Raw genomic sequence first — 20,228 nt, forward strand, 5'->3', positions numbered from 1 at the left:
GGAGATAAGGAATAATACGGGGGAAAAAGTCACTGGTGGGCGTATTCTATAGGCCCCATAACAGTAGCTACACTGTTGGACGAAGTATAAATCAAGGTATAATGGAGGTTTGTAAAAAAGGAACAGCAATAATCATGGGCGATTTTAACTTTCATATTGATTGGACAAAGCAAATTGGCCAGGGTAGTCTTGAGGAAGAGTACACAGAGTGTATCCGGGATAGTTTCCTTGAACAGTACGTTGCGGAACCAACCAGGGAGCAGGCTATCTTAGATCTGGTACTGTGTAATGAGACAGCATTAATAAATGATCTCCTAGTAAAGGATCCTCTGGGAATGAGTGATCATAACATGGTTACATTTTAAATTCAGTTGGAGGATGAGAAAGTTGGATCTCAAACCAGTGTCTTAAGCTTAAATAAAGGAGACTACAAAGGTATGAAGGCAGAGTTGGCTAAAGTGGACTGGGAAAATAGATTGAAGTATAGAACGGTTGATGAGCAGTGGGAGACATTTAAAGAGATATTTCATAACTCTCAAGAAAAATATATTACAATGAGAAGGAAAGACTGTAAGGGAAGGGGTAACCATCCGTGGTTAACTAAGGAAATAAAGGTATCACATTGAAAACAAGAGCATACAATGTGGTCAGGACTAGTGGGAGGACAGAGGGTTGGGAAACTTTTAAAATCCAGCAAAGAACGACTAAAAAAATAATAAAGAGAGGGAAGATAGATTATTAAAGTAAACTAGCACAAAATATAAAAATAGATAGCAAGAGTATCTACAGGAGGATGAGACTGGAGAATTAATAATGGGGAACAGGGAAATGGCAGAGACTTTGTACAAATATTTTGTGTCGGTCTTCACGGTAGAAGACACTAAAAATATCCCAATAGGTGATAATCAGTATTAGTGAGGCCACACCTAGAATACTGCGTACAGTTTTGGTCTCTATATTTAAGGAGATACTTGCATTGGAGGTTGTTCAGAGAAGGTTCACTAGATTGATTCTGGAGATGAGGGGGTTGACTTATGAAGATAGGTTGAGCCTCTACTCTTTGGAGTTCAGAAGAATGAGGCGAAACATATAAGATAATGAGGGGGCTCGACAAAGTGGATGCAGAGAGGCTATTACCACTCATGGGGGAAACTAAACCTAAGGGACATAGTCTCAGAATCAGGGGCCGCCCATTTAAAACTGAGATGAGGAGGAATTTCTTCTCTCAGAGGGTTGTAAATCTGTGGAATTCTCTGCCCTAGAGAGCTGTGGAGGCTGGGTCATTGAATATATTTAAGGCAGAGTTAAATATATTTTTCAGTGATAAGGGAATAAAGGGTTATGGAGAGCGGGCAGGGAAGTGGAGCTGAGTCCATGATCAGATCAGCCATGATCTTATTGAATGGCGGAGCAGGCTCGAGGGGCCAAATGGCCGACTCCTGCTCCTATTTCTTATGTTAGCAACTTTATCCAAGGGATTCTTCAGTTATGCAACTGCAAGTTATTTGCAGATTTTTATCTGTGGTATGAGGGGGACAAATCTATTTACTTAACAGTTGGTAAGGAAATATTATTTCTTGTCTCGGAACTACGCCTTAACTTCACTCAGCACAGCTCATTACCTTCCGTGCAAATCCTTTCAGTGGTCATGTAACACACAACCTCCTCCCCGCATCACATAACCGTGTAACCTCCGAGCACAACACATATCTGGTACTGTCTGCAACCGCACTGCACATCCACTGTGTAACAAACTTAGCAACACCTCCAAGTGGATTCGTCTGTAGAGGATGAAATGTGGAGGCTTCTTAAGGGTTTCTGTAAAGTAGGCAATGAACTAGAGACTTTTTTTTTTAAATAGGAGTGGCAGGGGAGGAGATGAAGGCAACAATCCATTGAAAATAACCCCTCGAGAAGTAGCGAATGACTCAAAGGATAAAGTGCAATATTCCAGAAGTTTAACCAAGTCGAAAAACCTCTCTAATTTCCGATGAAAAGGAGGAAGTTCCCAAGTTCTCCAGGTGAGAGTGGAAGGGCTGAGATTGGCTGAGCTGTGCACAGTCCTCGAGACGTACAGCATGAGCCGGCCATTCTCACCCTCATGGTTTGCAGAATTTCCACGATTGTTGCAGGGAGAAGAATCACTTACCCTGAATGCAGCGATGTCGATACTTCTATCCAAATACTTCTTCTTTTCATATTTGTCTCTTATGAAGCTCTCCAGAGCTCTGAGTAACAAGTTAAGGGTGTAATTAACAGACAAGTGGATTTCAAACATCCTCGGCGATAGGCTGAGGGGGCTCCACACCACGAAGGGAGCATGGGAAGGCGATGGAATCAATCCCGTGTGGGTGTGTCGCAGGATGCCCTGAGCTGATCTATAACCTCTCCATCACCTAGACCGCCTGTTTCTACCTCCATAACATCGCCTGTCTCCTTCCCTGCCTCAACCCATCTGCTGCTGAAACCCTCACCCCGTGCCTTTGCTACCTCCAGACTTGACTATTCCAACACTCTCCTGGCCAGCCTCCCATCCTCCATAAATTTGAGGTCATCCAAACCTCTGCTGCCCACATCCTAACTCACACCAAGGCTCGATGTTGATTATTTTGTCTGATTACGCACCTGTGAAGCACCTTGGGATGGTTTACTAAATTAAGGGCATTATAAAAATGCAAGTTGTAGTTGCTGGAGGGAGAGAAGTCCTGGTGACTTATCTACTTAAAATACAGCTAGCCTTTGTAGTACCTCCTCTTTGTTACATTTTAGCCCATCCAGTATCTCAACTACCTGCTCTTTGACTGAGGGTGGAGGGTGAACAGACAGAGGTTTTGGTTCATATCACTACCAAAGGTATAGATAGAAAAAGGGATGAGGTCCCGCAGGCAGATTTTAAGGAGCTAGGAAAGAGATTAAAAAGCAGGACCTCAAAGGTAGTAATCTCATGATTACTCTGGGTGCCACGAGCTAGTGAGTACAGAAATAGGAGGATAGAGCAGAGGAATGTGCGGCTGAAGAGATGGTGCAGGATTCCTGGGACATTGGGACCGCTTCTGGGAGAGATGGGACCTGTACAGGCCGGACGGGTTGCACCTAAACAGCGCCGGGACCAGTATCCTCGCGGGCACCAGGAGACAGTAGCAGAGAGGAGAAACAATGTGCACAATGGATAAGGAGAGACATATAGCACTAGAGTAAGAAATAGTACGGTATGAGGTGGGGTCAGGTTGAGAGAGAATACAGAAGGTCTAAGACAGGTTTACAGTGCATGTGTGTGAAGGCACGAAGTGTGGTGAATAAGGTCGGGGAGCTGCAGGCACAAATAGACACATGGGAATATGATGCTGTGGTGTTAACAGAGACCTGGCTCAAAACAGGGCAGGATAGGGTTCTGAATATTCCTGGATATAACATGTTCAGGAAAGAAAGGAGGTGGAGTGACAGTACAGGTACAGCACTGAAAATCTGGAGTTCCAGAATCTGGCCCCCCGCCTCGGGCCGCCCCTCCCCCTCTCCGGGCCGCCCTTCCCCAGCCTCGGGCCGCCCCCTCCCCCATCTCAGGCGGGCCTGGGGAGAGTCCGCGCGCGGCGACCCCAGGGAGCGGAGTGTGGCTCCGAGCCCGGGGGAATGCACCTCTCAGACCCGCCTGAGGGAGGGGGAAATCAGAGCTTGGGCTCACCCCGGGCACTGGAATTGAGAGCGCGCCGCTGTCACGGAGGTCAAAGCCGCAGGGTGGTGTGGAAAGCGCTGCAGTTAAAAGGGCAGGACACTGGACTTCCCAAGGACCCGAGGCTAACGGCAGGGTGCTGAACCGCGGGGTCACAGGCCGAGGGCGGGGGTCACAGGCCGAGGGTCACAGGCCGAGGGTCACAGGCCGAGGGCGGGGCGGGGTCACAGGCATGGGTATCAAACCTACAGGGAGCTGCTCCTTGGAGTTTTCTAGGAATGTGTGGTATAGGAGGCCGATAGCTTCAGGGAGATGGGGAGTTCGGGAGATACGGCTCGGTGCTTGAGTGGAAGGTGTAAACCTTGAGCCGGGGACACACGCTCAGGAACTGGACGTGATGGGGATCTGGGGTTGAAGGTGTCGGGGCTGTGAGATGTTTGCGAGGGGCGCAGACTCGATGGTCTTGGCACTGAGGGGGGGGGGGGCAGGGGTGGGGACTGGGATGGCAACTTTCAGGGGGTTAGTTGAAGAGTACGAATCGAGGGAGCAAGGACCTCCCTCGACACTTACAACTCAATGTCACTCTCGGGAGTTGTTCTTTTATACGCCCAGTGAAAGTAAAAAGAGAATTCAGCGTAAATTTCAATCTTCGGGTCTACATGCAGTCGTGGGGACCTCGCCCCTGCCTCTGCCCCCACCACCCCCCCCACTCTTTACCTCGGCTCAGGCATTTCCGGATGTGGGACGATCGGAAGTCCGGAACGGCCTCGGTCCCGAGGTTTGTGGATTTTCAACACTGTACCTGTATTGGTTAAGGAGAATGCTACAGTTCGAGAGAGAGAGAGAATGTCCTGGAGGGGTCAAGGATAGAATCTATTTGGTTAGTAAAGAAACAATAGAGGTGCCATTACACTGTTAGGTGTATTCTAGTGATAAAGGGGGACTTCACCTATCCTAATATAGACTGGGATAAAGGGCAGAGAAGGGGGAGAATTTCTGAAGTGTGTTCAGGAGAACTTTCTCGATCAGTATGTTTACAGCCCGACGAGGGAGGAGGCATTGCTGGATCTGATTCTGGAGAAGCAAGTGTCAGCAGGGGAACACTGATAGGGTCAGAAGGTTTAGATTAACTATTACTCGATTACACTATTACGATCCCAGTCTATATTTGGATAGTTGAATTCCCTCATTATCACTATAGTTCTTGCTCCTCTGTAAGTTCCCTGCAAATGTGCCCCTCTACATCCTTCCCACTAGTTGGTGGTCTATCGAATACACCAAGTGCTGTAATGGCACCTCTATTGTTTCTGAACTCTAAACAAATAGATTCTGTCCTTGACCCCTCCAGGTCATCCTCTCTCTCCAGCACCTTAACCAATACTGTCACTCCACCTCCTTTCTTTCCTGAACATGTTATATCCAGGAATATTTAGAACCCTATCCTGCCCTGTTTTGAGCCAGGTCTCTGTTAACACCACAGCATCATATTCCCATGTGTCTATTTGTGCCTGCAGCTCCCCGACCTTATTCACCACACTTTGTGCTTTCACACACATGCACTGTAAACCTGTCTTAGACCTTCTGTATTGTTACTTAGTCTGATCCCACCCAATACTGTACTGTTTCTTACTTTAGTGCTATCCGTCTCTCCCAATCCTTTGTGCACCTTGATTCACCTTTCTAATGCTACATCCTGGTGCCCAACCCCTGCCAAGCTCGTTTAAACCCTCCCCAACAGCACTAGTATACCCCCCGCCCCCCCCTCTGCTCCTGCCACGAGGATATTGGTCCCGGCTCTGTTGATGTGCAACCTGTCCGGCCTGTACAGGTCCCACCTCCCCCAGAACCGGTCCCAATGTCCCAGGAATCTGAAGCCCTCCCATCTGCACATCTCTCCAGTCACACATTCCTCTGCTCTATCCTACTATTTCTGTACTCACTAGCTCGTGGCACCGGGAGTAATTCAGAGATTACTACCTTTGAGGTCCTGCTTTTTAAATTTCTTGCCTAGCTCCTTAAAATCTGCCTGCGGGAGCTCATCCCTCGTGCTACCTGTGTCATTGATACGGTTATGGACCACGACCTCTGGCTGTTCACCCTCCCTCCCCACTCCACCTTCACAATGTCCTGCAGCCGCTCAGTGCCATCCTTGACCCTGGCACCAGGGAGGCAACATACCATCCTGGAGTCACGTCTGCGGCCGCAGAAACGCCTGTCTGCTCCCGACTATTGAATCCCCTACCACTATAGTTTTCCCCCTTGTGCAGCTGAGCCACCCGTGGTGCCGTGGACTTGGCTATACAAAGGGCCATCGCACTGCCCCGTATTCAGTGCTAAATACTGCTTCGAGAGAGATGCACTCAGGGGATTCCTGCACTACCTGCCTGGTCCTCAAAAGTGACCAGGCGACTGCTAGATACAGCAGCCCTGAGGTGTAGACAGAATAAGGCATTGATAAGCAAGGTTATTGAAATAGTGCCTGCAGAGAAAAGCTTCCTGGCCTCACTCAATCGCAGAATGAGCTTTGAAAAGGTTACTGGTCCATCTGTGGCCGCTTGAAGTTATCAGGGAGGTGGGCTTCGTAGAGTACCTTGGCCTTCGGGTTTCCCATCTCCTGAATGCACTTTCCACAAAAACACAAGAGTCCAGAAAGTTATTGAAACATCACAACAGTTCCCCATTAAGACTGAAAACTCAGACACACCACTGAAATCAAACTCCAACCAAACCTATCTTAAAAGTAAAAAAGACTTTACATTCACATAGCGCCTTTCACGACCATCGAACATCTCGAAGCATTTTTACAGCCAATTAAATACTTTTGGAGTGTAGTCACTGCTGTAATGTGGGAAACGGGCAGCCAATTTGCGCACAGCAATGTGATATTGACCAGATAATCTGTTTTTATTTTACATCACGTTGATTGAGATATAAATATTGTCCAGGACATCAGAGATAACTCCCCTGCTCTTCTTTGAAATAGTAGCCATGGGATCTTTTTATCCACCTGAGAGAGCAGACAGGGCCTCAGGTTAACGGCTCATCTGAAAGACGGCACCTCCGACAGTGCGGCGCTCCCTCAGTACTGCCCCTCCGACAGTGCGGCGCTCCCTCAGTACTGCCCCTCCGACAGTGCGGCGCTCCCTCAGTACTGTATTCAAGAGCCAGCCTACATTGTGCTCCAGTCTGACTGAGCAAGAGTGATCAGTAAACCACGGCGATTATAGGGCGAGAGTTGCTTCCACCCCTCACACACACACCCACACAAACCACCCCTCATCTCACACACACCCACACAAACCACCCATCTCACACACACCCACACAAACCACCCCTCACACACACACCCACACAAACCACCCCTCACACACACACCCTCACAAACTACCCCTCATCTCTCACACCCACACAAACCACCCCTCATCTCACACACACCCACACAAACCACCCCTCTCACACACACCCACACAAACCACCCCTCACACACACACCCACACAAACCACCCCTCACCCACACAAACCACCCCTCATCTCACACACACCCACACAAACCACCCCTCACACACACACCCACACAAACCACCCCTCACACACACACCCACACAAACCACCCCTCACCCACACAAACCACCCCTCATCTCACACACACCCACACAAACCACCCCTCACACACACACCCACACAAACCACCCCTCACACACACACCCACACAAACCACCCCTCACACACACACCCACACAAACCACCCCTCATCTCACACACACCCACACAAACCACCCCTCACACACACACCCACACAAACCACCTCTCACACACACACCCACACAAACCACCCCTCACACACACACCCACACAAACCATCCCTCACACACACACCCACACAAACCACCCCTCACACACACACCCACACAAACCACCCCTCATCTCACACACACCCACACAAGCCACCCCTCACACACACACCCACACAAACCACCCACACAAACCACCCCTCACACACACACACCCACACAAACCACCCCTCACACACACACCCACACAAACCACCCCTCATCTCACACACACCCACACAAGCCACCCCTCACACACACACACCCACACAAACCACCCCTCACACACACACCCACACAAACCACCTCTCACACACACACCCACACAAACCACCCCTCACACACACACCCACACAAACCACCCCTCACAAACACACATAACATAAGAACATAAGAACATAAGAATTAGGAACAGGAGTAGGCCATCTAGCCCCTCGAGCCCCCCCATTCAACAAGATCATGGCTGATCTGGCCGTGGACTCAGCTCCACTTACCCGCCCGCTCCCCATAACCCTTAATTCCCTTATTGGTTAAAAATCTATCTATCTGTGATTTGAATACATTCAATGAGCTAGCTTCAACTGCTTCCTTGGGCAGAGAATTTCACAGATTTACAACCCTCTGGGAGAAGAAATTCTTTCTCAACTTGGTTTTAAATTGGCTCCCCCGTATTTTGAGGCTGTGCCCCCTAGTTCTAGTCTCCCCGACCAGTGGAAACAACCTCTCTGCCTCTATCTTGTCTATCCCTTTCATTATTTTAAATGTTTCTATAAGATCACCCCTCATCCTTCTGAACTCCAACGAGTAAAGACCCAGTCTACTCAATCTACCATCATAAGGTAACCCCCTCATCTCCGGAATCAGCCTCGTGTATCGTCCCTGTACCCCCTCCAAAGCTAGTAGATCCTTCCTTAAGGTGACCAAAACTGCACGCAGTACTCCAGGTGCGGTCTCACCAATACCCTGTACAGTTGCAGCAGGACCTCCCTGCTTTTGTACTCCATCCCTCTCGCAATGAAGGCCAACATTCCATTCGCCTTTCTGATTACCTGCTGCACCTGCAAACTAACTTTTTGGGATTCATGCACAAGGACCCCCAGGTCCCTCTGCACCGCAGCATGTTGTAATTTCTCCCCATTCAAATAATATTCCCTTTAACCAGTTTCCCCCCCCCCCCCCCCCCAAGGTGGATGACCACACATTTTCCGACATTGTATTCCATCTGCCAAACCTTAGCCCATTCGCTTAACCTATCTAAATCTCTTTGCAGCCTCTCTGTGCCCTCTACACAACCCGCTTTCCCACTAATCTTTGTGTCATCTGCAAATTTTGTTACACTATACTCTGTCCCCTCTTCCAGGTCATCTATGTATATTGTAAATAGTTGTGGTCCGAGCACTGATCCCTGTGGCACACCACTAACCACCGATTTCCAACCTGAAAAGGACCCATTTATCCCGACTCTCTGCTTTCTGTTCGCCAGCCAATTCTCTATCCATGCTAATACATTTCCTCTGACTCCGCGTACCTTTATCTTCTGCAGTAACCTTTTGTGTGGCACCTTATCGAATGCCTTTTGGAAATCTAAATACACGACATCCATCGGTACACCTCTATCCACCATGCTCGTTATATCCTCAAAGAATTCCAGTAAATTAGTTAAACATGATTTCCCCTTCATGAATCCATGTTGCGTCTGCTTGATTGCACTATTCCTATCTAGATGTCCCGCTATTTCTTCCTTAATGATAGCTTCAAGCATTTTCCCCACTACAGATGTTAAACTAACTGGCCTATAGTTACCTGCCTTTTGTCTGCCCCCTTTTTTTTTTAAAACAGAGGCGTTACATTAGCTGCTTTCCAATCTGCTGGTACCTCCTCAGAGTCCAGAGAATTTTGGTAGATTATAACGAATGCATCTGCTATAACTTCCGCTACCCACACAAACCACCCCTCACACACACACGCCCACACAAACCACCCGTCACACAGACTGTATGCAGTACCTGGATCTGTTCTGGTGTCCACTGATCCAGATTAACTGACTTGACCTTGGAGATGTGGACGCCAAGGTTTCTGTGAATACCAGCACAGCGAATGCACACAAACACGCCCAGGTTCCACGAAGCCCACCTTGGTCCTGTGCAAGGGACAGAGAAAGTTAGAACCTAAACCATCAGCTCACACTCGAAAATAACAGGTACCAAAGAAGATAAGCAACTTGGGTATCAAGGGAACAAGTTATTCTAACAGAAAAACAGAAAATGCTGGAAGCACTCAGCCGATCAGGCAGCATCTGTGGAGCGAGAGAGAGAGAGAGAGAGAGAGAGAGAGAGAGAGGGGGGGCAACGGCTCGGAAATTCCAGCCGGAAGCTTCTTTCGAACGAACGCCTCCGCCCGGAGAATTTTTATGAAATGACCTGGTGGTCTGTCTCGGAGGCACCTGGGATTGTGGTGGGGAGGCCTTCTCTTCCCGCGCTGCGAAGGATGCGCATTGTGTGCGGAAAACCGGCTTTTGTGATCGATGCCTTCCCAGGTCCGTACACACCCCAGAGCTGGAGAAAGTTAGAGATGTCACAGATTTTGAGCAATTGTAGGGGCTAGGAAAGGGGGAGGGGAGGGAAGAAGAAACGGGAAGGTCTGCGATCGGGTGGGGGCAGGAGAGATTGAATGACAAAAGGGACAGTGGTGCGAGGCAAGAGGAGATGGTGATGGTGATGGTGATGGGCCAAGGGAAGAAGATGGGTCTAGAGGAGCTGTCAGTGGCCACAGCAGAACATTACCCTCACCTGGGGTCTGAAAAATGGGCAGTGGCCACGGTCTGAAATTGTTGAAGTCGAAGGCTGTAAAATGCCTAATGGAAGGATGAAGTGCTGTTCCTCGAGCTTACGATAAGCTTCATTAGATTAGTGCAGGAGGCAAGAGGACGGGGAGATCGGGCTGGGAATGGACCCCACCCGATCGCAGACCTTCCCGTTTGTTCTTCCCTCCCCTCCCCCTTTCCCAGCCCTGAAACTTGCTTAAAATCTGTTACATCTCTAACTTTTTCCAGCTCTGACAAAATGTCATGGACCTGAAAGGTTAACTCTGCTTCTCTCTCCACAGATGCTGCCTGACCCGCTGAGTGTTTGTTTTAATTTCAGATTTCCAGCAGACGCAGTATTTTACATTGTGTAAGTTATTCTAACAGTTCAGCAGATGTACAAGCCGTGCATCTTTCTCTCCTGCGGGGGTAAAGACCCGCCATCTCCAGGTGGTTCCCCCAGAGAACCCGTACAGAAACGGTGAGCGGGCTGTTCTACCATGGGGGCCACCACAGCTCAGCCGATCCTGCCCAATCCTCACCCAATGCCCACACGTCGGCACATACCAGCAGGAGCCGCTCGATGGGAACCCTGTCTGATCAGTCCTGCCACAGCCGACATTGGGTAACTCAACACAGACTGGGATGTAAGCAGAGAAGTTCTTGGTTTGTATAATTCAGTCCTAGCAGTCCACCAGCGTTGCCATCGGAGGCAAACAAGATGCTAGAACTGGAATACAGACAGTACCCAGGCCTGCCCTGCCAGTGAAATATATAACGATTTAGTTTCATGAACCAGTATTGTTCCCCAAATCTCTCACTTTCAGTACAGGTACAACACTCACGTCAAAGAGCCAGCACAGGCACAATGGGCCGAATGGCCTCCTGCCTTGTATGATTGATTCTATGACTATTAATGGTGAGTGCCACAGTATCAACACAACAAGATAAAAGTTAACGGGGTTGGGGGTAATATATTAGCATGGATAGAGGATTGGCTAACTAATAGAAAACAGAGTTGGGATAAATGGTTCATTCTCGGGTTGGCAACCAGTAACTAGTGGGATGCCGCAGGGATCAATGCTGGGACTCCAACTATTTACAATCTATATTAACCACTTGGAAGAAGGGACTGAGTGTAACGTAGCCAAGTTTGCTGACGATACAAAGATGGGAGGAAAAGCAATGTGTGAGGACACAAAAAATCAGCAAAAGGACATAGACATGCTAAGTGAGTGGGCAAAAATTTGTCAGATGGAGTATAATGATGGAAAGTGTGAGGTCATGCACTTTGACAGAAAAAAATCAAAGAGCAAGTTATTATTTAAATGGAGAAAGATTGCAAAGTACTGCAGTGCAGCGGGACCTGGGGGTACTTGTGCATGAAACACAAAAGGTTAGTATGCAGGTATAGCAAGTGATCAGGAAGGCCAATGGTATCTTGGTCTTTATTGCAAAGGGGATGGAGTATAAAAGCAAGGAAGTCTTGCTACAGTTATACAGGGTATTGGTGAGGCCACACCTGGAATAATGCGTGCAGTTTTGGTTTCCATATTTACAAAAGGATATACTTGCTTTGGAGGCAGTTCAGAGAAGGTTCACTCAGTTGATTCCGGAGATGAGGGGGTTGACTTATGAGGAAAGGTTGAGTAGGTTGGGCCTCTACTCATTGGAATTCAGAAGAATGAGAGGTGATCTTATCGAAATGTATAAGATTATGAGGGGGCTTGACAAGGTGGATGCAGAGAGGATGTTTCCACTGATGGGGGAGACTAGAACTAGAGGGCATGATCTTAGAATAAGGGGCGCCCATTTAAAACTGAGATGAGGAGAAATTTCTTCTCTCAGAGGGTTGTAAATCTGTGGAATTCGCTGCCTCAGAGAGCTGTGGAAGCTGGGACATTGAATAAATTTAAGACAGAAATAGATAGTTTCTTAAACAATAAGGGGATAAGGAGTTATGGGGAGCGAGCAGGGAAGTGGAGCTGAGTTCATGATCGGATCAGACATGATCGTGTTAAATGGCAGAGCAGGCTCGAGGGGCCGCATGGTCTACTCCTGCTCCAATTTCTTATGTTCTTAACAGTATGCAAAAGATTCAGTCCAAACTCCTGAGCGAATGTTGATGCTGTTAGTTTTACATTGCACATGTTGCAGCCGCTTCTCCCACACACGGCAATGCTCAATTCGTGTCCACAACCGGGTGTGCTTCACATCAACACAGGCCCAGGAGAAGGATCAGAGGAGGCTGTTGTCAGTGAGGGGAGGTTACTTGTTCAGATAGGTTCGAGAGGAGCAGGGATCACGAGTATAGTGTAGAATGCTGGAGAAGTTGAGTGGCAATCCTCAGAAATATCAGATTTCATATTTTGGTTCATTAGCATCTGTGCCTGCCATGTATCTGTCCCAGTCCGTGTACCCTTCCCCCACCCCCCCCCCCCCACAGTCCGTGTGCCCTTCCCCCCCCCTCACAGTCCGTGTACCCTTCCCCCCTCCCCACATTCCGTGTACCCTTCCCCCCTCCCCCCCCACAGTCCGTGTACCCTTCCCCCTCCACAGTCCGTGTACCCTTCCCCCCTCCCCCTCCACAGTCCGTGTACCCTTCCCCCTCCCCCCTCACAGTCCGTGTACCCTTCCCCCTCCCCCCTCACAGTCCGTGTACCCTTCCCCCTCCCCCCTCACAGTCCGTGTACCCTTCCCCCCCCCCACAGTCCATGTACCCTTCCCCCCTTCCCCTTCAGTCCGTGTACCCTTCCCCCATCCACATCAGTCCACGTACCCTTCCCCCATCCACATCACAGTCCACGTACCCTTCCCCCCTACCCCCCCCCAGTCCGTGTACCCTTCCCCCCTCCCCCTCCACAGTCCGTGTACCCTTCCCCCCCCCCCAGTCCGTGTACCCTTCCCCCCTCCCCACAGTCCGTGTACCCTTCCCCCCTCCCCCTCCACAGTCCGTGTACCCTTCCTCCCTCCCCCTCCACAGTCCGTGTACCCTTCCCCCCCCCCCAGTCCGTGTACCCTTCCCCCCCCCCCACAGTCCGTGTACCCTTCCCCCCTCCCCACAGTCCGTGTACACTTCCCCCCCACAGTCCGTGTACCCTCCCCCCCCAGTCCGTGTACCCTTCCCCCCTCCTACTCCACAGTCCGTGTACCCTTCGCCCCCCACAGTCCGTGTACCCTTCCCCCTCCCCCCCCACAGTCCGTGTACCCTCCCCCCTCCCCCCACAGTCCGTGAACCCTTCCCCTCCCCCCCCCACAGTCCGTATACCCTTCCCCCTCCCCCCCCCCACAGTCTGTATACCCTTCCCCCCTCCCCCTCACAGTCCGTGTACCCTTTCCCCCCCCTCACAGTCCATGTACCCTTCCCCCTCACAATCCGTGTACCCTTCTCCCCCCCCCTCACAGTCCGTGTACTCTTCCCCCCCCTCACAGTCCGTGTACCCTTCCCCCCCTCACAGTCCGTGTACCCTTCCCCCCTCACAGTCCGTGTACCCTTCCCCCCCTCACAGTCCGTGTACCCTTCCCCCCCCTCACAGTCCATGTACCCTTCCCCCCACCTCACAGTCCATGTACTCTTCCCCCCTCCCCCCCCAGTCCGTGTACCATTCCCCCTCCCCCCTCCCTGTCCGTGTACCCTCCCCCCCCCACAGTCCGTGTACCCTTCCCCCCTCCCCCCCCCCCAGTCCATGTACCATTCCCCCCTCACAGTCCGTGTACCCTTCCCCCCCCACAGTCCGTGTACCATTCCCCCCACCTCCCTCACAGTCCATGTACCCTTCCCCCCCACAGTCCGTGTACCCTTCCCCCCCTCCCCCCTCACAGTCCATGTACCCTTCCCCCCCACAGTCCATGTACCCTTCCCCCCCCACAGTCCGTGTACCCTTCCCCCCCCCCACAGTCCGTGTACCCTTCCCCCCTTACAGTCCGTGTACCCTCCCCCCCTAGTCCGTGTACCCTTCCCCCCTCCCCCCCACAGTCCATGCACCGTCCTCCCAACCCCCGCCCCCCAGTCCGTGTACCCTGTTGGGAAGGAGTTAAACTAATATGGCAGTGGGATGGGAACCTATGCAGGGAGGCAGAGGGAAATAAAAGGGAGACAGAGGCAAAAGATAGAAAGGAGAATGGTAAAAGTGGAGGGCAGAGAAACCCAAGGCAAAAAACAAAAAGGGCCACATTACAGCAAAATTCTAAAGGGGCAAAGTGTGTTAAAAAGATAAGCCTGAAGGCTCTGTGAAGGCGAGGAGTATTTGGAATAAGGTGTACAAATTAACTGCGCAGATAGCAGTTAACGGGTATGATATAATTGGCATCACAGAGACATGGCTCCAGGGTGACCAAGGCTGGGAACTCAACATCTAGGGGTATTCAACATTTAGGAAGGATAGACAGAAAGGAAAAGGAGGTGGGGTGGCGTTACTGGTTCAAGAGGAAATTAATGCAATAGTAAGGAAGGACATTGGCTTGGATGATGTGGAATCGGTATGGGTGGAGCTACGAAATACCAAAGGGCAGAAAACGCTCGTGGGAGTTGTGTACAGACCACCAAACAGTAGTAGTGAGGTTGGGAGACAGCATCAAACAAGAAATAAGATACAGCAATTATCATGGGCGACTTTAATTTACATATAGACTGGGCTAACCAAACTGGTAGCAATGCGGTGGAGGAGGATTTCCTGGAGTGTATTCGGGATGGTTTTCTTGACCAATATGTCAAGAAACCAACTAGAGAGCTGGCCATCCTAGACTTGGTGATGTGTAATGAGAAGGACTAATTAGCAATCGTGTTGTGCGAGGCCCCTTGGGGAAGAGTGACCATAATATGGTAGAAGTCTTTATTAAGATGGAGAGTGACACAGTTAATTCAGAAACTAGGGTTTGAACTTAAGGAAAGCTAAATTCGATGGTATGAGGCGTGAATTGGCTAGAATAGACTGGCAAATGATACTTAAAGGGTTAACGGTGGATAGGCAATGGCAAACATTTATAGATCACATGGATGAACTTCAACAATTGTACATCCCTGTCTGGAGTAAAAATAAAACAGGGAAGGGGGCTCAACCGTGGCTAACAAGAGAAATTAAGGATAGTGTTAGATCCAAGGAAGAGGCATATAAATTGGCCAAAAAAAGCAGCAAACCTGAGGACTGGGAGAAATTTAGAATTCAGCAGAGGATAAAGGGTTTGATTAGGAGGGGGAAAATAGAGTACGAGAGGAAGCTTGCCGGGAACATAAAAAATGACTGCAAAAGCTTCAATAGATAGGTGAAGAGAAAAAGATTAGTGAAGACAAACGTAGGACCCTTGCAGTCGGACTCAAGTGAATTTATAATGGGGAACAAAGAACCAACTGAACAAATACTTTGGTTCTGTCTTCACGAAGGAAGACATAAATAACCTTCCGGATGTACTAGGGGAGCGAGGGTCAAGAGAGAAGGAGGAACTGAAGGATATCCTTATTCGGTGGAAAATTGTGTTAGGGAAATTGATGGGATTGAAGGCCGATAAATCCCCGGGGCCTGATTGTCTGCATCCCAGAGTACTTAAGGAAGTGGCCCTAGAAATAGTGGATGCATTGGTGATCATTTTCCAACAGTCTATCAACTCGGGATCAGTTCCTATGGACTGGAGGGTAGCTAATGTAACACCACTTTTTAAAAAAGGAGGGAGAGAAAAAACGGGAAATTATAGACCGGTTAGCCTGACATCAGTAATGGGGAAAATGTTGGAATCAATTATTAAGGATGAAATAGCAGCGCAGTGACAGGATCGGTCCAAGTCAGCATGGATTTATGAAGGGGAAATCATGCTTGACAAATCTTCTGGAATTTTTTGAGGATGTAACTAGCAGAGTGGACAAGGGAGAACCAGTGGATGTGGTGTATTTGGACTTTCAAAAGGCCTTTGACAAGGTCCCACGTAAGAGATTGGTGTGCAAAATCAAAGCACATTTGTATTGGGGGTAATGTACTGGCGTGGACAGAGAACTGGTTGGCAGACAGGAAGCAGAGAGTCCGGATAAACGGGTCCTTTTCGGAATGGGAGGCTGTGACTAGTGGAGTGCCGCAGGTCTCAGTGCTGGGACCCCAGCTCTTTACAATATACATTAATGATTTGGATGAAGGAATTGAATGTAATATCTCCATGTTTGCAGATGACACTAAACTGGGTGGCGGTGTGAGCTGTGAGGAGGATGCTAAGAGGCTGCAGGCTGACTTGGACAGGTTAGGTGAGTGGGCAAATGCATGGCAGATGCAGTATAATGTGGATAAATATGAGGTTATCCACTTTGGAGGCAATAGCAGAAAGGCAGAATATTATCTGAATGGCAGCAGATTAGGAAAAGGGGAGGTGCAACGAGACCTGGATGTCATGGTTCATCAGTTATTGAAAGTTGGCATACAGGTACAGCAGGCAGTGAAGACGGCAAATGGCATGTTGGCCTTCATAGCTAGGGGGATTTGAGTATAGGAGTAGGGAGGTCTTACTGCAGTGGTACAGGGCCTTGGTGAGGCCTCATCTGGAATATTGTGTTCAGTTTTGGTCTCCTAATCTGAGGAAGGACGTTCTTGCTATTGAGGGAGTGCAGCGAAGGTTTATCAGACTGATTCCCGGGATGGCTGGACTGACGTATGAGGAGAGACTGGATCAACTGGGTCTTTATTCACTGGAGTTTAGAAGGATGAGAGGGGATCTCATAGAAACATATAAGATTCTGAAGGGACAGGACAGGTTAGATGCGGGAAGAATGTTCCCGATGTTGGGGAAGTCCAGAACCAGGGGACATAGTCTAAGGATAAGGGGTAGGCCAATCAGGACTGAGATGAGGAGAAACTTCTTCACTCAGAGAGTTGTTAACCTATGGAATTCCCAACCGCAGAAAGTTGTTGAGGCCAGTTCATTGGATATATTCAAGAGGGAGTTAGATATGGCCCTTACGGCTAAAGGGATCAAGGGGTATGGAGAGAAAGCAGGAAAGGGGTATTGAGGTGAATGATTAGCCATGATCTTACTGAATGGTGGTGCAGGCTCGAAGGGCCGAATGGCCTACTCCTGCACCTATTTACCTATTTTCTATGTTTCTATGTGTACCCTGTCCTCCCCCCCCAGTCCGTGAACCCTTCCCCTTCCCCCTTCCCCCTTCCCCTCCCCCCCCCCCCCCCCACAGTCCGTGAACTTGAACCTACTGTCCTAACAGTCGAGCCTGGCACATCTGTAACCTTTGTCTCATTGGTCATGCTGCGTGTCCGACATCCAGTACTGGTTTGTTCAGCATCCCGGATTTTAATCGCTCCACCATCGGTGGCCATGCCTTCAGCTGCCAAGGCCCCAAGCTGTGGAACTCCCTGCCTAAACCTTTCTATCCTCCTTTAAGACATTCCTTAAACCATCCCTCTTTACTAAGCTTTTGGTCATCTGTCCCAATATCTCGCCTGTCAGTTTGATTACACTCCTGTGAAGCGCCTTTGGCTGTTTTTTTACGTCGAGGTACTATGTTAATACAAGTTGCTGTTGTTATCCTAAAGTGAGGAATGCAGCATTGATATGATGTACAACGCCACACACATTTGGTTTTGAATTCCCTTTGCTATACCTCAAAACCCGATCTGAAATCATCCGACATCCTGTTCTCACAATGTCTTCCAAAGACACTGCGTTCAGCTCACAGCACCAACACACTCCATTCATTCACATTTGCAGCAAACGGTACAGATATGCCCGAGTGCCAATGCGCAGCTCGCACTCCCACAACTCTCAGCGTTGGACAGAAGCCTTGTGTCTGCAGCTGCCACTCACCATCAATTAGTGACTGAGAAATAAGATGTGACTGTTGGAGCACACAGGGTGAAGTCAAGGTGTGCTTCCCCTGCTCCTAGTCCAGGCTGCAGACAACCAAAATGATAATGTTTCCTTCAGATAAATCAAATCCATACATATAAAGAAACAGGAAGATTACACTGAACCTCTAAAATCCAAGTCAACCAATGTTACGGCAAATTATGCTGGAGTAGAGGATCTAAAACCAATCTAGAGAATTCAACTGGGCTGTAACTAGCATCAGTAAAGTGCAACATTGGGGTACAGAACTGGTGGGTACAGGTCTGTCACTGTATAATACTGGGGTACAGTACTGGTGGGTACAGGTCTGTCACTGTATAACACTGGGGTACAGTACTGGTGGGTACAGGTCTGTCACTGTATAACACTGGGGTACAGTACTGGTGGGTACAGGTCTGTCACTGTATAACACTGGGGTACAGTACTGGTGGGTACAGGTCTGTCACTGTATAAATGTGGTACAGTACTGGTGGGTACAAGTCTGTCACTGTATAAATGTGGTACAGTACTGGTGGGTACAGGTCTGTCACTGTATAACAGTGGAGTAATTTTCCTATTGCCCAGAGTGCTGGCACCAATGATAATGGCTCCCTGACTGTTCCAGTTGAGATCTACCACACAGACCAGTAACCAAACTCGAGGCCCAGTCTGTATGGCTCAGTGGCATCCCAGGTAATGCCCTTAACTGCTGGGCAGTGTTGTGAATGAGGCACTTCCACAGACACAGTAGGTGACACATGCCATCACCAGATCAGTACTGTGGTAAAAGGTTACTTGGTTTTACTGGAGGTGGCACAGTCTGTATGTCAGAGAGATCTGATTAGTGCGGCAGAAAATTGTGGCAATCGTCAGGTGCAGCAGGATTAATAAACATGTAGGAATCAATATCCCAGGGCAAGAGGAATCATCCCTCCCCCTGCCAGGGCTGCTGGCGTGACATCGAGGTTGAGGGACTGTCACTGCCGACCCTGACAGGCAGTGTGGCTGATGTGTCCTCGCTGGCCAATCACTGCACAGGACTGGGCCCTTGTTGTGAGCGGGACATTACACAGAACACTGCGCTCTGGGTGAAGCACTGAGATTTGCTCCCTCATTCAGCAATGGTCATTTGAAAGGACATTTGGGGTTAAATAGCAAGAGGGAGTTCTCTCCCCACCACAGACAGAGGATGGAGGGCAGCCATGAATCCTCTTGGCTCTGGGGTGGGGACAGAAGAGCAACAGGACTATGTTCTTTCGTCAATTTGCTGGCTTATCCATCCCATTAGAATGAGGAACGCCATCTGAAAAGTGTGCCCCGCCAGTGGGACAGAGCTCAGTGCGCCCCGCCAGTGGGACAGAGCCCAGTGCGCCCCGCCAGTGGGACAGAGCCCAGTGCGCCCCGCCAGTGGGACAGAGCCCAGTGCGCCCCGCCAGTGAGAGTGCCCGAGCCCAAGCCCAGTGTGCCCTAGCCCCAAATGCACAAGCCTCCATCGTGTTGAACGAGAGACTGGGTGTATTAATGCCACGTGGTGGGTGTTCCTTCTCACTGTGCCAGAGGTATCCGTGCATCCTCTGTGGGAAAAGAGGCAGAGACGCTTTACATCAGGTCCCCGAGCCCACGATGTTACATGGGGATTTTCCAGCTTGCCGTCAGTGGGCCTACACCTGGGGATGGGACTGGAGGCCCGGAAGGCTAGGTCGCAATTGAAAGAGGAGCCATTGGTTTTAAGGCCATTTCCGCCTGACCATGATGCTCTCTGGACCTGATGTCAGCTGCCAGGTTTGGGGCCTCCCCCTGTCTGGTACGAGGCCCAGCCCAGAGGTGGGACTGTGCCTGGGCCATGCAGGATTCTCCGCCCCCACCCCCATCCCCCCCTCCCCCACACACGTGCCTGTCGGGTGATGAGGAAATTGTACCCTTGCAGGTGTGAAGCGGTGTGCTTTACGCAGATACTGATTTGTGTAAAGCAGTTGTACACCAGCTGCAGTGTCACTTCACACCAATCTCATGTCGTGTAATATACCCTCAGTCTCCTGCTTTTTAAATTCAGTTTTTTCCAGGACTTCCAAATTCCCTCAGCCCTCCCTCCCAGGATGCCCAGGCTCCAGCT

The 20,228-nt window shown here is 49.7% G+C and overlaps 1 protein-coding gene across 1 annotated transcript in view; it reads right to left on the reverse strand.

The window, feature by feature from the left end:
- LOC139279943 (stromal membrane-associated protein 2-like) overlaps positions 1–20,228 on the reverse strand; it is a 57,643-nt gene that overhangs the window by 16,016 nt on the left and 21,399 nt on the right. Inside the window, exons 2-4 of the mRNA XM_070899289.1 lie at positions 9,504–9,637; positions 6,205–6,290; positions 2,150–2,228 (exon numbers count right to left, since the gene is read on the reverse strand). Coding sequence (XP_070755390.1) covers positions 2,150–2,228; positions 6,205–6,290; positions 9,504–9,637 — 299 coding nt within the window. The remainder of the gene's footprint in view (positions 1–2,149; positions 2,229–6,204; positions 6,291–9,503; positions 9,638–20,228) is intronic.

This window comes from Pristiophorus japonicus, chromosome 14 (genome assembly GCF_044704955.1).
Source record: "Pristiophorus japonicus isolate sPriJap1 chromosome 14, sPriJap1.hap1, whole genome shotgun sequence".
Classification (NCBI taxonomy): Eukaryota; Metazoa; Chordata; class Chondrichthyes; family Pristiophoridae; genus Pristiophorus; species Pristiophorus japonicus.